This window comes from Carassius gibelio, chromosome B7 (assembly GCF_023724105.1).
Source record: "Carassius gibelio isolate Cgi1373 ecotype wild population from Czech Republic chromosome B7, carGib1.2-hapl.c, whole genome shotgun sequence".
NCBI lineage: Eukaryota > Metazoa > Chordata > Actinopteri > Cypriniformes > Cyprinidae > Carassius > Carassius gibelio.
This window is the reverse complement of record NC_068402.1, coordinates 13,530,860-13,547,635: the sequence shown is the minus strand read 5'-3', so window position 1 is coordinate 13,547,635 and position 16,776 is coordinate 13,530,860. Positions and strand designations below refer to the sequence as shown.

Here is a 16,776-nt window from a genome sequence, read left to right as displayed (position 1 = left end):
CACGTTGTTTTTGCCGAAATATGGTCAAAAGCACTGCAAGTCTGTGAACAGTGATTTTCAAGTGAAAACAACAGTTTAAAGAACTGCAAAACGGATTGACTGTGTAGAACCAAAAAAAAAAATGGAAGTCTGAAGAATACAGATCATATTTATTTTGCGTTAGCATGAAGCTGCAGTTTCACAATACATGAATTGTCAGTCCCTCAACAGTAGCAAATTAAGTGTGAGTTTTGTTTAAGTTACAGTTTAGAAGGTTTGAGAAGAACGTCTGTCTAGCTGTGGCTAGTTTCACATTGAAAGCATGAAGACTGTCTTTGTAGATGCTATAGTGAATTTCAGGTTTCGTCTTCCGCCTCTTTTCTGCATTGTCTTTTCAATGACAATGAACTGCTGTTGACTTTTCTCCAAGGTGATTTTTACTTTTTACTGAGTTTTACAGGAGCAATATCATGAATAACATTCTTAACTTTTGAGTTAAAGGAATTAAGGAAAAGATCAACGGAGTCTGCAGAAATGCTTGGAGTTAGAGATATAGCCTACACAAAAAAAAACTAGTTTTTTTTTCTTTTCTTTTTTCTTTTCTTATTTCTGACAGATACCAATCTAGATTCAGTGGTAGCAGAGATCAATATATCAAAGAAAATACAGATGAGATCAGATAGTGCTACATCCTTAATAACAATGGATGAAATGTTTAGACCTTTACTGATGAGTAAATCTAGAGTGTGTACATGATGAATCAGTTCAAAAGTGTTTAAAACGGTCCAAATGTATTTTGTAGTTTTGATTTCTGCATGATCTATGTGAATATTAAAATCTCCTGCAATAGCAAAGCAGTTTCAGAATGTAGTAGTTCTGTCATATAATTAAGCTTAGATCTCTGTGATGCAGAGTATTTTCCCATAATTATTGCTTTGAGGTTACAGTTCAATAAAAAAGAAGTTAACATTCATATTCTGTTATGTTACAGCTGTCCATAAACCAGTTCTTTATGGCACAAACTATCATAACTTTGCAGTAATTGGACTTGACAGTTATGGGTTTAAAGCAAAACGAATTTTGCCATTAGCACTATCCACTTTTCATTTGTGCAAAGAAATGTCTTAGATCACATGTTAATTTAGTCTTTTGTGTGTGTGTAGATTGGGACAGTGCATCATTGCCGAATGAGGCTCTGTTAGACACAGTGTCCCGCTTTGTGCTTGCTGTCCTGCTGAAACACACAGGGCTGCTGGGACAGGCGTGTGGAGAGGGGAGGTATGACATTAAATTCTACTTAACTTCAATACAATACTACACCGTGGACACTTTTTTTGTTTTTGCTTAAAGCGCTATATAAATAAAGGTGACTTGACTACCATAATAAAGAATTTCTTTCCTGTTTTCTGTCTTCCTACAGGTATCAGCCTTGTAAACTCTTGGCAGAGGTGTATCGCTGTGTGTATAAGGTGCGGAATCGGCTCTTGGCTTGTAAGAACATGGAGCTCATCCAGACCCGTTCGTCATCACGAGAACGCAGGGTATGACTCTTTTTAAATAAAAAAAAAATATTATTATTATTATTATTATTATATTATCAATATAACAGTTTGATTTGAAAACTTGAATATTTGAAGAACATGAAATTACAATTAACCCCCCCCCCCCCTTTTTTATGTTTTTAAGTAACTAATTCCTTTAAGATCTTAGAAAAATCATAGAATTTTAATGTTGGATCCCATTACGGTATATGTAATGCCATTTATCTTCCTGAATGCAGATCTCTGATAATGTGGATTCTGTGGAGATGGACCCACAGGAACACTCTTTCACCCGAACTATAGACGAAGAGGCTGAGCTGGAGGAGAGAGACAGAGAGAGAGAAAGAGAAAGAGAAAGAGAAGAGGGTCATCAGGAGCAGGAAGATGATGAGGAGGAAAGAGAGCATGAGGTCATGACCGCAGGAAGTGAGTTCTGATGTTTGTGTAGTGCATGTGTGTGTGTGTGTGTGTGTGTGTGTGTGTGTGTGTGTGTGTGCTGATGTTGGCTGATGCTTTGGGTGGCAGTGAGCTAAGTTTTCAAAATCTTTTGAAATCTTAGTAATGACACCTAAAAATGTGTATTCTTTAATTGTTTATTTCCCCTCTTATCATTCTAAAACCATGTGAGATATTTAGTGGAATAAAATAGAATTTTTACTCTGCTGTCAATATCCATAAGAAAATTACAGCATATACTATAGGTTTGCAGTGACATGAAGATGAGTAAATAATGACAGTTTTAATTAATTACTTAAAATTTATTTTACAAAATTTTTATTTTAAAGTTTAGATTACATTAAAGATATAATAAAGAATTGGGTGAACATTGTTCGAGAACACACCACACAAAGTACACTACTATTCAAAAGGTTCTTCCTGTCCTTTGCTTACCAAGGATACATATACTAATAAAACACTTCGTTAACGTCAAGCTTCTTGGCTGCTTCCCTAACCTGGCCGCTCTGTGTCTTATGTCTTGGCGGACACAGAAATCTTTCAATGTTTCCTATCAGTACGGGAGGCGGCGCGAGGAAGGGAGCGAGATCGAACCGGAAGCATGAGCGTACAGGACGAGCCGGCTCAGCCCGGTCCGGAGCGCAGGAGCAGCACGACCCCTCAGGAGGGACAGGATCTTTATACCACCGCGTGCAATGCTGTCATCCACCGCTGTGCCATGCTCCTGCTGGCCGTCAGCACACCGCTCGCTCAGAACATCAATCAGCAACCCCTGACAGGTGGGGTCAACCCGGACGCAGGCGGGTTTATGACGAGGTGAGTACATTTAGCTGATTTAACATGTGCAAGCATGACTTAAGTCTTGTGAATCATAACCCTTATCTTTAGAGCCTGAAGGTCTCACTGAACTCGTTCACCTCTCCAGTCTGCTCCGGCGCTACCAGTCCTGCCCAGGAATGCCTGACCTACTTTTCTAGATTTCACATTATGCAGTTGCAAGGGACCTTGTGTGCTGCCCTAATTCTGAAGAGCTGACACAATTGCAATAATACACAAAAAATATTTAGCGGTTACTCTGATACATAATTTTAAAAAAAACTTTCTTCATTAGTGGTATTAATTTATATTTAGATTACATTTGAAGGACACGATTATGTCCGCTCACAGGACATGTAACTTCCCATTTTTATTTTGTGTGTAGGAGTGAGAGCCTTTCAGCAGAGAGTCGGTCCATCCAGAGCAGTCCCAGCTACAGACTCACAAAATCCAGGAGTGAGTCTGATCTGTCCCAGCCAGAGTCTGATGAGGAGGGATACTCACTGGTGAGATGTGACACATGCACACACTGCCTTATCTGTTTTGCTTGATATATAACTATATCAAGTGCAGTTATGTAACCTGCCTGTGTGACCTGTTTCAGAACGTGAGGAGGAATGTGGATCTGGATTTAGCCTTCACTCCTAAAAAAAGAGGTAACGCCCCGCCTTTGCTACTCCCTTAATCTGTATATTTGTGAAAAAGTCTTATCTGTGTACACATGTAATGTGTCTCTGACAGCTCTGTGTGTCCATCTATTTTTTTCTACGTGGCTAAATGAGTCCATGAAATAAGATGACAGAGGATTCCGGCTGGCATCTTTATAGTCTCTTCATGCGTTGCCAGATTTATTCCCAAAGCCCAAAATGTGCAACAGCAAAAAAAATTCTATAAAATACTACTCGCATAATACTTATTCCTTATTCTTATTCATGTACAGTCCTGCACACGAGAAAAGCACAGTTTATGGCAGAACTCAAATACCTGTCTGACCTGTTCAGCCGATCCTGTTCACATTTCACTTGTAAATCATACACAAGTTTTGTTTCGTTTTTTTTTTACTGGAAATTTGCCATCAGTTCTGATGGCCTTTATTATAAAAGGGGTGTTAAAATAAATATAGACAAGGATTTGAGCAGTAGATTATAGGATGCCATTTAAGCTGCTTTTGCTTTCATTTTCTTATCTGTATGTACTGTAAACTGTAATTTAATTTTTATTTTTTTTGTAGTACAATAAACAGCAAGTGGGAGATTGTAAATTTTTTTTTATCTACATTAGCCTCTATATCTGGAAGGCTCTTTTACAAAATAAGTTGATAATGTTTTCAGCTACTAATAAATAGAGCCAAATTCCATCGATTTTCCCTTAAAATCAGGACTGAAAATGTAAGAACATCGATGTGATCCATTGATGTGTTGAGAATTTGAAACCACATTAAAACACACCTAAACCAACTAATAAAGGTCTTTGAGATCTTAAAAATGACAGGAATGTGTTAGCACAGATTTCAGCATTCACTCTGTTGTTGGAATTCTGGCTTCTTAGCAGAATATGGCATTCCCATCACTTCCAGCACACTCTGTATCTATGAATGAAAATCAAAAATTAAATGTGACCGCTTCGGCTTGGCACTGAGGTTGTGTTCGAGTGACACGAGTTCATCTTTTTTGGAGTACTTCATAAACCCATGTCATACAAATAGCTTTTCTTTACAGAAAAAAGTAGTTTCATAGAAGCCACATGAGAAACAACACAATACTGTATAATTAAATGTAATAAATGTACATGGGACATAAATTATAAAGTTTTCTAATTATATAATTATTTAATAATTTTTTTCTTCTCCAAGGCTTTCTGTACAGTTCTCCAGACTCTTCTGCTGACTGGTTTGGAGGACGCTCTGCTCGCGAGTGTTTGTACAGCTCTCCACAATCCTACGAGGAGTCAGACCTCGATCTGAGCCATTCATTCAGGCTCCATGCACTCATCGAGAACATAGTGAACTTCATCAGTGGAGATGTTGGGAATGTCCCTGCGTTTAAGGAACCAGAAGAGAGCGTGTCCACCAGCCCACAGGCCATTATAATAGCCATGGAGCAGCAACAGAGTCGAGCGGAGGTATGTTTGTCAGATAACTGTCTTCACTTCCACCCACAGACTTTGTTTATCTTGTGCTTTTATGGTTGTGTTTTGTGTGTTTATATAGTTGCGTCTGGAGGCCCTTCACCAGATTGTGGTGTTGATTTCTGGGATGGAGGAGAAAAGCAGTCAGGCAGGCGCTGGAGGTGGAGCTGGAGCTGGACGCACGGGCCTCAGTTTTCACTCTGCCTCTCTGCTAACATCAGTCAGACTGCAGTTCCTGTCGGGATGTTTTGGCCTTGGTGCTGTCTGCAATGGGGGGCCAAAAGGGGAGAGTGTCCAACTGCACCATTACCAGGTAATTGTTGCATGGATCTAATCTTAGACTTGTTTCAGAGCTACTGAAGAAGAGAAAATCTTTTATTAAATGCGTGTCATACTGTTCAACATTAATTTATGACCATTATCAGTGGATAACAAGCTTCAAATTGAGTTTTTAAACATCGTTGATAATCTTTGTAGTTAATAGGTGCTAATTTATGGGCATGAGGCCTTACTGAAAAAGTAGCTATAAAGACCCATACAATTGATCAGAATGTCTGCGAGCAATTCAGTCTTCTTGCTTTAACACATATTGAACAATTAACTGAGTTTGAAGAACTGAAATGTTATGATAAATCATTTTGAATGCTTTGCTCTGCATTTCTTTTTATCGTTCTTTGTAGGATGGAGTCAGAGCAGCCAAGAAAAGTTTACAGATGGACATTCAGACAGCTGTTCATAAGATTTATCAGCAGCTGTCAGTCACATTAGAGAGAGCCCTGCAAGCAAACAAGCACCACATAGGTAATGCATTCGAGCACACATTCAGTATATTCATTTATGCAGCAAACATTATGCTGAACACATACAGTATATTCACAATGCTGTGTGTGTTTACAGAGGCCCAGCAGAGGCTGCTGTTGGTGACGGTCTTTGCTCTAAGTGTGCGATACCAGCCTGTCGATGTATCATTGGCTATCTCCAGCGGTCTCTTGGATGTTCTCTCTCAGCTTTGTGGAACGGAAACCCTGCTTGGACAGACTCTGCAGCTCCTGCACAAACCTGCAGGCTCTCAGCTCAGCACTGCCCTCAAAGTGGCCAGCACCAGACTGCTACAGATACTAGCCATCAGCACCGGGTACAGCACGGTTCTCTCGCAGATTGTTAAAACCTGATTTTTCATAGCTGATCTGAAACTCAAATGTTGTATGTTTTAAATTATGATGCTACTCCATGAATGTTCTTTAGACCCACTGTGAGATTTTGGCATATTGTTTACATTACCATTCAGAGGTTTGGGGTGTGTAATATTTTACGGAAATTAATACATTCAATTCATCAGAAGTGACAGTAAAAGACTCTTACAGTGTTACATAAGATCTAGTTCAAATAAATGCTGTTTTACTCATCAAAGAATCCTTAGAAATATCACAAAACTAAAACTAACAGCACAAGTGTTTTCAAATGGTTCTTGAGCAGAAAATCAGCATATTGTTTCTTTGAAGATCCAACTTTGCCATCACAGGAATAAATTACATTTAACAATATATTAAAACACAAATAATGTTTTATTATAATACTGTTTCTGTATTTTTGATCAAATAAATGCAGTCATGATGAGCATAAACCTAAAACATCTTCCCAACCTCAAACTCTGTAGTGTAATTCATCAGAACACATCACATTGTAAATATCTCTCTTAGCAGGAGCACAGAAGACCGATCTATAAACTTTTGCTCTTTCTTGTCTTTTCATCAGCACATATGCAGACCGGTTGGGTCCTAAGGTGGTCCAGGCTCTGCTGGATCTCCTGTGCAGTCAGCTGAAGACTCTGCTGGCTCAGGCTGCTGGAAGCACACTCAGTGCAAGTACAGAGCTGCAGGAGAAGACTGACGACTGCGCAGATGCTCAGAAAAAAGATTATCGAGGTAGGACAATTGCAGCTCAACCGCAATATTCTCAGTAAGTTACTTTATTTCGTGTTTTTTATATATTGCTTTTATTTTGGTGTAGCATTGTTACGTAAGAGACACACAGCAGAGCTGCACCTCGGAGACTTCTTGGTGTTTCTGCGGCGAGTCGTCTCTTCTAAAGCCATTCAGTCCAAGATGGCCTCTCCTAAATGGACTGAAGTCCTTCTCAACATTGCTGCTCAGAAGTGCTGTTCAGGTAGTACATCAGTGTCCCGACCACATCGTCTTGTCTGTGTGATTGTTGTTCGATTAGTTAAATGTATGTATTTTCAGGCATTCCGCTGGTTGGTAATTTGAGGACACGGCTGTTAGCCCTGCATGTTTTGGAAGCTGTGCTTCCTGCCTGGGAGAGCAGCGTGGAGGACCATCAGATGACCCAGGTCTTATTCCTCACACCTCTGTTGTGCTCTCTCTCTCTTTTTCTTGTTTTTTTTATATCATGGAATACGAGTTGCAGAGTTTCATTTGTCTTTGTGTGGTAGGTGGTGGAGAGGTTGTTCTCGCTGCTCTCAGATTGTATGTGGGAGGCACCTGTTGCTCAAGCCAAACACACCATCCAGCTGAAAGAGCGAGAGCAGGAACTCAAACTACAGGTGAGGGAGATTCAGCCAGTCCAGGGTAAGAGGTTGTAATGCTTTAAAATGTACTCATACCCAATGCCTTTTAAATGCCATCTTGTTGTTTTAGGGTGAATCAGAGGAGGAAGAAGAAAATTTGCCTATCCAGGAAGTAACCTTTGACCCTGAGAAGGCACAGTGCTGTGTGGTGGAAAGTGGACAGGGATTGACACATGGCAGTGGAGGCAAAGGTTACGGCCTGGCCTCCACTGGCATTTCTTCTGGCTGTTACCAGTGGAAGGTTTTACACACACTCTTTATTTATTTATTTTTTATACTGAAGTTTAGAAGTTTGGGGTCAAAACTACACTATTTGATCAAAACTACAGTAAAAGCAGTAAATTCAATATTAAATATATAAATATACATCTAAAATGCTTATTTGGTCCTCAAGAAGAATTTATGTTAAAGGCAGTTTTTTTTATATTTTGTGGAAACAGTGATCATTTTTTCCAGGATTCTGAGATAAATAGAAAGTTCAATAGATTTATAAAATAGAAATCTTTTGTTAAATTATAAAAACCTTTACTGTCACTTTTGATTAATTTAATGAATCCATGTTGAATAAAATGATTAAATTCATTTTTAAAAAGTCTTACTGGCCCCAGACTTCTGAATCAAACTTCATGTAAGCCAGTAGCACAATATGTGCATTGCATCAAGCTGTGTGAGTATAAGAGTGTGTATGAATTGTTTTTTAGTTCTATATCGTGAAGGAGAATCGCGGAAATGAGGGAACGTGTGTAGGTGTGTCACGCTGGCCCGTGCATGATTTCAACCACCGCACAACAGCCGACATGTGGCTCTACCGCGCATACAGCGGCAACCTCTACCATAACGGAGAGCAGACCCTCACGCTGTCCAGCTACACACAGGGAGACTACATCACCTGTGTGCTGGACATGGAGGCCAGGACTGTGTCCTTTGGCAAGAACGGAGAGGTGTGATGCAGCCCACTTACAAACACACAAATACTCAACCATTTTACCAACTTGCATATCACAATCTGAGCTGTAATGCACATTAACTGTCTTATCTTAAGTCACATGTGCTTATGTTCTTAACCACGTGGCTCTATGTGGCAGGAACCCAAACTGGCCTTTGAGGATGTCGATGCTACCGAGCTGTACCCTTGTGTCATGTTCTACAGCAGTAACCCTGGGGAGAAGGTAAGACACAGTTCTGATGTTGATTTAAACTCTGTGGTCTTCTGTTTATCTAAAATAACACCAATGAACTGTTCAGACTACATAATCATGTTGGTATAAAGTCAGTCTAAACCTTGGAGGTGGGCAACATAAACACAAAAATGATATCATGACATATGTAAATCTTTTAGGTCAATAACAAAATGTATCATTTTTTTCTATTATTTAAAAAGTCACATACATGGCTATAAATTTATGAATGTGCATATTTTTTCAATCCAAGTAATAAAACTTAATATTTTAAATGTTCAGCTTTTTTCATTTTAAATAGGTAAATTTAATATATAGGTTTAATTCACTTATTTCAGTTTTAGTTAATTTAATTTGTTTCTATTGAGTCATTTTATTTCCTTAGCTTACATTTATGTTATGCCAAGGTAAGGTAACATTTCCCTTTTTTTATTTTGTTTAAAGTTGTTCATTAAAAATTGATTGATTTTTTTTTTTCCTTTTGTTAAATTTAATTTCAACTGTATTTCAATTAACAAAATTTTTTTTATTAGTTGTGGTTTGTTGTTGATAATTTTGATGAATTTGATTTATTTTTTTACGGATTCCTTAAAAAATAAACAGTTTAGTAGAATGCAAGGACTGCCATAGCAGCGATATCAGAAAAATGTATACCAATTGATAATTTCCTATAGTTTTCTGTATTGTTCTAACCAGTATATCACCCACCCCTTCCCTGCAGGTAAAAATCTGTGACATGCAGATGAGGGGCACACCACGTGACCTGTTACCTGGTGACCCAATCTGCAGCCCTGTGGCCACTGTCCTGGCGGAAGCCACCACCCAGCTGGTCCGTATCTTACACCGTTCAGAGCGTTGGACCCAAACTATCAACCGCAGCATCCTCCAGCGCCTCCAACAGATCAGAGGCTGCCTGCGAGAAGGAGCTCCTCCAGCAGGGGCCACCAGACTGCGCAAGAGCCACTCGGCACAGAGCAGAGAGGAGCAGGATGAGAAGGAGGAAGAGCGAGAGGAGGAGAGAGGAAGAAGCGGACGGCACGCGGCGGCCGAGTTGTCAGAAGCGCATCTGCGGATGCTGTGCCACCAGGTGTGGCCGGTGTTAGCTGTGATGGGGGGAGTAGATGGTGGGTTAAGGATGGGGGGACGGTGTGTGCACAAGCAGACTGGGAGACACGCCACTCTGCTGGGTGTGGTGAAGGAGGGGAGCACATCAGCTAAGGTGCAGTGGGATGAGGCGGAGATCACCATCAGGTGAGAGATGGGTATCTGTTTGAGTGATTTATATGAATGTGAAATTGAGGCTTTCTGCCTCACTCCTGCTCCCAGAGCTCTCCTTGGTCTCTATCCATTTTTCTTCCTCCCTAATCATTTCATTGACCTTTTCATTAGCTCCATGACGTTGCATGTTCCCTGGCCCTCCTCTCTGCTCCCTCACTTTCTCTCTCTGTGTTTGGTTTGTCACTCCTTTTCATTGAAGCTTCCCCACTTTTTGGTCGCCCAGTGACACGCCGTTGTACAACTTGGAGCCAATCGAGCCTCTTCCCTTCGACGTTTCACGTTTCCGCGGACTCACTGCGGCTCTGCTGCTGGACCTCACCGCCCTCGCAAGCCTGCAGGACGACAGCTCCAAATCTGCCTCAGGTCGGCGGCACGAGAGAAGACATCGCCACGAACCCCAGGAAGAACGGGAGAATGAGTCGCAGACCAAACCGAAAGAGGGGACGGGAGACCTGCGTGTATCTCACAGTTTAGATGAGGTTCGAGCTCGAGCTCCGACCAACTCTCGCTCCGAGAGCGAGCTCGCTGCCTACACACAGGATGCCACACAGCAGACTCCAGTGGAGGGACGGCGCAGGCTGCAAGAGATGGTGGGGACACGCTCGCAGGAGGCGGCTGCGCAGATGGAGGTGCATGCGGTGCAGCTGTCATATCTGTATCTGGGAGCGATGAAGACCCTGAGCGTACTTCTGAGCTGCAGTAAATACGCTGAGCTGCTGCTGATCCCCAAAGTCACACCTGACAGCGGTCATAATGCGGATTGTGCCAGCCCTGGGGTGAGCGTGTGCCAGGAGGAGGCGGAGCTGCGATCGGCTCTGCAGTTTCTGATGCGACACATGGTGAAGCGGGCAGTGATGAGGTCGCCCATTAAAAGGGCACTTGGGCTGGCAGACCTAGAGCGGGCGCAAGCCATGATCTACAAACTGGTGGTCAATAGCCTACTTGAAGAACAGGATGGGCACAGTTCTAAACCAGGTATATCAGAAAGCATAAAACAAACCTGATACACATAAACTGACTTAAAGGAACACTCCACTTTTTTTGAAAATAGGCTAATTTTCCAACTCCTCTTATTGGGTTTGGTTATACTGTTTTTTTTTATCCATTTAGCAGCAAGTGCAGTGATATTACCCAGTGCCTGAAAATAGTTCCCAGCTAGTTTTTGTAGTTGCAGGACTATTTTCAGGCACTGTGTAATATTACTGTGCCTGCTGCACACATGGTACTGCAGCAAAGTTCTTTGATTATTGCGCCGGAATGAGAGTATAGTTCCTTGCCATATCAGCCTAGAAAATCACAACTTTTCATTTTCCGTCGTTTGTAGTACATGATGTAAATCTAGAAGAGTCTAGTTTTAAATAGGAAAAATAGAAACTCTTTGGCCATTTTAGAGCGAGATGCTAACGGTCTAATCAGATTCAATGATCTATGCTAAGCTAAGCTAAAAGTGCTACCAGACTTTGAGATCAGCTGAATGGATTAGAAAATGGTCAAATTCAGCTGTTTAACTCTAGGGGATTTGGAAAATGAGCCTATCTTCAAAAAAAGTGGAGTGTTCCTTTAATCTACACTACTGTTCAAGGGTTCGGGGTCACCGATGTAATCTGTTAGAAGATCAGATTTTTCAGCAGCCATTACTTTAGTCTTCTGTGTCACATGATCCTTTAGAAATCATTCTAATATGATTTGAAAGTAAAAAAAGAAAGAAGAAAAATAAAAAAAAACAAAAAACAAACAAACTGGTAGTTTATAAATTCTTGACTGTACAGTGTAATTGCTGCTATCCTTTACATATATTGCTTGATATTTTGATATTGTATATGACGCCAATAATTTTTTTTTTTAAATCAGACCTTGCCAGAACTCAAAGGCTAACGTTTTAATTTGCCTTAAAAAAAAAAGAAAAAAACTCACCTCAGTGGATATGTTTTAGCATCTTATTAAATAAAAACATTTAATTTATTAACTTTTTTTTTATTATTATTGGACTTTTCATGTAATGTAATGTCACATAATTTCAGTGAAGATTGAGTGAATAACATTAATGGAATTTATAATTTTTATTATCTGACAAGGAATTGTAATTTTGGTGCATTTTTTGCAAGCTTTTTTTTTAATTTTTTTTATTTTTTTTACAATCTAATTCACAAGACACATAGTTCTCTTCATAAAATATGTGAATGTGTTTGTTTTTAGTGGACCCAGAGTGTGAGGAGTTAGAGGGAGACCAACGATTTCAAACTCCAGTCACCACCTCCCCATCAGCCTCCAGCAGCACCTCCTTCATGAGCTCCTCGCTGGAGGACACCACCACAGCCACCACACCTGTTACCACAGCCACCACACCTGTCACAGACGCCGAGACGGCACCGGCTTCTGAATCACCTGGAGTAATGCCCCTCAGCCTGCTCAGGTACACACACACAAACACTTTGTCTCTTTGAGTGTGTGTGTGAACTAAATCTTTCAGTCTGTGTGTCATGATTAATGGGTAAGTGCATGTCTGAGCAGGCAGATGTTCTCCAGCTACCCAACAACTACCCTTCTGCCAGCACGTAGAGCTCAGACCCCTCCTGTCTCATCGCTGCCCACTTCACCATCAGACGAGCACGGCCGGAGACAGAGCCTCACGTCACCGGAGTCCCAGCCTGCCAGGACCACCAGCAGGACAGGTACAAATGCATACAATGTTTGTTTCTTAAAGGGGACCCAGAGTGTGTATGTGACGTTTAAGTGAAGTTTTTATAGTTTGTTAAAATTGTCTCTTTTAGTAATTTTTTTTTGTGTGTCCCTTTAAATGTAAATGAGCTGGTGCTCCAAGCCTCCTTTCAGAAGAGGGCGGAGCTTTAAGAGCTCAAGCTCCAGCACACAAATAAACATTCCACTTTTAGTCAGAGCCTGTTATCTTTACAGAAAACGAACTTGGTATAAATTCAGTGATCTGATTGTACTGTGCATAATAAATAATCGTTTATGAATTACACCGTTGAGGAGAATGACTCGATAAAAATAGGGACAGCTGGTTTCTTTGTGCCTTAGCTGCTATCACAAACTTTATAAGTCCCACATGTGATTGTGATCTTAACAAATTCAAGCAGTCGACTTCACATATGTGTGTATTCTTCTCTAGGATAAATATATTGGAAATATACAAATATGTAAGTATACCAGAAATATAAATTATTTTAGCATAACTATTAACAAGAATGAGAAAAAAAAAGAAAATAAATAAATACACAATTAAAATAGCACTGGACCCACCCCAACCCTCATCTGCATCGTACATTTGTCACATCAGTAAAAATTGTGCAAGTACAGAAATCAATGATAAATAGTACATGGAAATAAAGTAAAATTAAAAGGGAAAATAAAATAAAACAAGAGGTTTCAGTTCAACTTTTTACTCAAATTATTATGATCATTCTATAATTTGTAAGGGAAAAAAATATATTCAATAAGAAAGGCTGTCTTTCAGATCTTTGTACATGACTGTATTATCCACATATACATAGTCCTGTATTAAACAGCTGATGTTGTTTGTTTATTGGCTCCAAGCATTATCAGACCCTAGCAGTCGTCTTTCCACATCTCCACCTCCTCCTGCCATCGCCGCTCCACTGCTGGAAATGGGTTTCTCACTCAGACAGATCATGAAAGCTTTGGAAGCAACAGGTAAACACACATATATACACATAGAAATTTCATTTCTAAATTCTGAATTTCAGTTTTTTTCTCATGTTATCATATCAGATATTCAGATTATGTTGTGTGCTGGTCTGTAGGTGCACGTGGTGAGGCGGATGCTCAGAACATCACTGTGCTTGCGATGTGGATGATCGACCACCCAGGCACGGCAGACTCTGATGAGGCTTCAGACCCCTGCTCCGGTGCAGCAGGAGGGGGTAAGAGCACAGAGAGGAGCTATCTGCGCTCACCGGGTGACATCCCCAATGCTGATGCTGCAGAGATGGAGGAGGGATTCAGTGAGAGGTATGCATATATGGCATGACATATTGTACTGTTGTTTCATGAGTGTAATTAATTAATACTTTCTCATTCTAGTCCTGAAGGTCTTGATCAGGATTTGGGCTCTTCCTCTGCCGGCCCCACTCCCAGAGGACGCTCTGCAGCCAACAGGAAACATCGCTTTGACCTGGCTGCACGCACATTATTAGCTCGTGCAGGTAGAGGTGTCTCTAAAGTTACATGCTTTCTAAGTCAACTAGTCAGTGGGTTATCTGAACAACTAGTCAGTTAATCACTTTTAATGAAGCTCTGTTTAATCAGGCTGGTTTTAGGTTTATCTGACCCTGAGCAGACATCTGTATCTGTTTATCAAAGAATCCTAAAAAAATGTTAAGCAGCACAACTGTTTTCAACATTGATAAAAATAAGAAATGTTTCTTGAGCATCAAATATATGCATTTTTGAACTATTTCTGAAGGATAACTGAAGGTGACACTACAGAGTCAGACTGGAGTAATGACTGCTGGAAATTATTTGTTGTCAATAGAAATTAATTTAATTTTAAAATATATTCACATAGAAAAACTTATTTTAAATTGTAAAAATGTTTCACAATATTGCAGTTTTTTTTCAAAATCATAAAACATCATTAAATCTTATTGGTAGGTTAGTTAGTAAAGTCTGCAGGACATTTATTTATATTAAATTATTTATATATATTTTTTATAATGAGGAAAAAAATAGCTAAACTTGTCAACTACAGTAACTAGTTGGTCATCACAACCTGTATACAGACAAAACAGTAAATACTCCACAGTAACGGTGTGTGTTTTTTTTGTGTGTGTGTGTAGCTGGACTGTACCGCTCAGTGCAGGCACATCGAACTCAAGCACGTCGAGAAGGCTCTGGACTGCAGCAGGAGCCTGGGCCGCTCGGGGCGCTGTATGACTTCAATCTGGATGAAGAATTGGAGCTTGAATTGGATCAGGAAGCCATGGAGGCAATGTTCAACCAGGAGCTTGCATCTGATTCCGACATTCTGGGAATGTGGATCCCGGAGGTACTGGACTGGCCAACATGGGTGTGTGTGACAGCAGCCTGGGGCTGCCGCTGCTTTACTACTCACCTTTAACCCCTGCACGGCTGCACACACAAACACACACCTATGCTTTTGTTCAGTGACACACACATTGTTCTTACATAAAGTTTGCTCACTCACATCCTCATATTGGACGCATTGGCTCTCTCACTTTTACTAACACCGGCGCATGTTTTGCCAGCACAGTATGGAAGCAGCAGATGCATTCTGGGATGCTTCAGCCCTGATCCATGTTCCACTGGCTATCAAATCTTCATACGTGTACGACATACTCTCCAAACTGATCGCAGTTGTCTGGTTTTGTCTCGTTTGCGTGTGTGTTAGCATGTGTGTGAGACGGAGGACCGTGATGAGGTGGTGGTGTGTGAGCTGTGTGGGGTCAGCGTGTCCAGCTTCAACCAGCACATGAAGAAGAGTCACCCGGGCTGTGGTCGCAGTGCCAATCGCCAGGGTTACCGCAGCAATGGCTCTTATGTTGACGGCTGGTTTGGAGGGGAGTGTGGAAGTGGAAATCCCTATTATTTGCTCTGTGGCAGCTGCAGAGAGAAATACCTTAACATGAAGAGCAAGATCAAAGGACCACTGCCTGAGAGGTGAGAATTAATCCTATCACCATATCGTCAGCCTGATAGGTCACCGACACACGATATTATCGTGCTAGCTTTATTTAGTTATTAGCTAGAGAGTGAGCCAACTATGGCTAAAAGCAGCCTAATGTTAGTGTAATCAATTAACTAAATATTATATATTTTTTGTCAAGTAGCATATGGATGTCATGTCACAAAATCTGATTGAATTAGTTTTTAACATAATTTAATAGAAGCATTATACATTACTAATTATAATGCTTACATTTCCTCAGTTATTCAGACAGACTCTACAGAAAAACGAGCTAAGAACATTTTCATTATCGAAGAACATCATCGATGACTGACTGACAGTCTAGTGCAAGTCTATGCACTTTAAAAAACGATGAATAAATGAATAAATCTCTTAATACTTACGTCACACGTACATCTGCACTTCATAAACTCAATGGAATCATGTATGATTAGTTAACCCTGTAAAACACGTAAAAAGAAATGTGATGGAACAAATAAGCCCCAATATTGATTAGATATTATTCTTATCATCCGGCTAGTAATACTATGAATAATAAGAATCATCTTGCTCTCGTCAAAGGCACCAGCCACGTGCGTTGTCTCAGACTGTTGTTAATACACAATACTATTATCTATCGGCACAACCCTAGTGAGAATGAGAAGCTGACAAAGCCAAATTCACATGAATCTTTTCACTGATCTCTGTTTTTAGGTATAAAGGTCAAGCACAAGACCTGTTGGGAAAGCAAGACAGCGTGTATGAAGGTATTAAGTGTCCACATGCAAAACATGCATATAAACCAAAAACATAATGCAGCAAGTAATAAAAACACCAAAAAGGCATGTAACGTTTGCTGGGATTAACAGCAACTGCAGACTGCGTCTTTTGGTCATTGTGTCTGAACACATGGTTTGCCCTGCAGAAGACTGGGACATGATGGATGTAGATGATGCAGAGCGTCTGACGGGTGAGGAGGAGTTTGAGTTGCTCTCGGCTCCGCTTGGTCTTAGTGAACGCAGACCCGTCCCGGAGGCCGTCCATTTTCCAGACACCGACCCTCTTGGAGCCTCTGTAGCCATGGTCACTGCCACCAACAGCATGGAGGAGACTCTCTTGCAGATAGGTACAATATCAACCCCAATGTGA

The 16,776-nt window shown here is 40.6% G+C and overlaps 1 protein-coding gene across 9 annotated transcripts in view; it reads left to right on the top strand.

Annotated features, from left to right (window-relative positions):
* The window catches only part of LOC127961323 (probable E3 ubiquitin-protein ligase HERC1), a 45,469-nt gene that overhangs the window by 14,822 nt on the left and 13,871 nt on the right, over positions 1–16,776 (top strand). For 5 of the 9 annotated variants that reach the window (XM_052560392.1, XM_052560390.1, XM_052560396.1 and 2 more), the window contains exons 20-47: positions 1,143–1,257; positions 1,400–1,520; positions 1,760–1,946; positions 2,510–2,792; positions 3,178–3,298; positions 3,397–3,448; positions 4,645–4,913; positions 5,002–5,232; positions 5,600–5,720; positions 5,817–6,054; positions 6,675–6,844; positions 6,930–7,085; positions 7,163–7,269; positions 7,372–7,482; positions 7,577–7,747; positions 8,208–8,447; positions 8,592–8,675; positions 9,406–9,935; positions 10,162–10,937; positions 12,159–12,375; positions 12,474–12,634; positions 13,518–13,634; positions 13,745–13,952; positions 14,025–14,146; positions 14,780–15,009; positions 15,352–15,620; positions 16,342–16,394; positions 16,553–16,753. In XM_052560392.1, coding sequence (XP_052416352.1) covers positions 1,143–1,257; positions 1,400–1,520; positions 1,760–1,946; positions 2,510–2,792; positions 3,178–3,298; positions 3,397–3,448; positions 4,645–4,913; positions 5,002–5,232; positions 5,600–5,720; positions 5,817–6,054; positions 6,675–6,844; positions 6,930–7,085; positions 7,163–7,269; positions 7,372–7,482; positions 7,577–7,747; positions 8,208–8,447; positions 8,592–8,675; positions 9,406–9,935; positions 10,162–10,937; positions 12,159–12,375; positions 12,474–12,634; positions 13,518–13,634; positions 13,745–13,952; positions 14,025–14,146; positions 14,780–15,009; positions 15,352–15,620; positions 16,342–16,394; positions 16,553–16,753 — 5,661 coding nt within the window. The remainder of the gene's footprint in view (positions 1–1,142; positions 1,258–1,399; positions 1,521–1,759; positions 1,947–2,509; positions 2,793–3,177; positions 3,299–3,396; positions 3,449–4,644; positions 4,914–5,001; positions 5,233–5,599; positions 5,721–5,816; positions 6,055–6,674; positions 6,845–6,929; positions 7,086–7,162; positions 7,270–7,371; positions 7,483–7,576; positions 7,748–8,207; positions 8,448–8,591; positions 8,676–9,405; positions 9,936–10,161; positions 10,938–12,158; positions 12,376–12,473; positions 12,635–13,517; positions 13,635–13,744; positions 13,953–14,024; positions 14,147–14,779; positions 15,010–15,351; positions 15,621–16,341; positions 16,395–16,552; positions 16,754–16,776) is intronic. The other 4 variants (XM_052560397.1, XM_052560393.1, XM_052560395.1 and 1 more) reach the window with 3 other exon arrangements.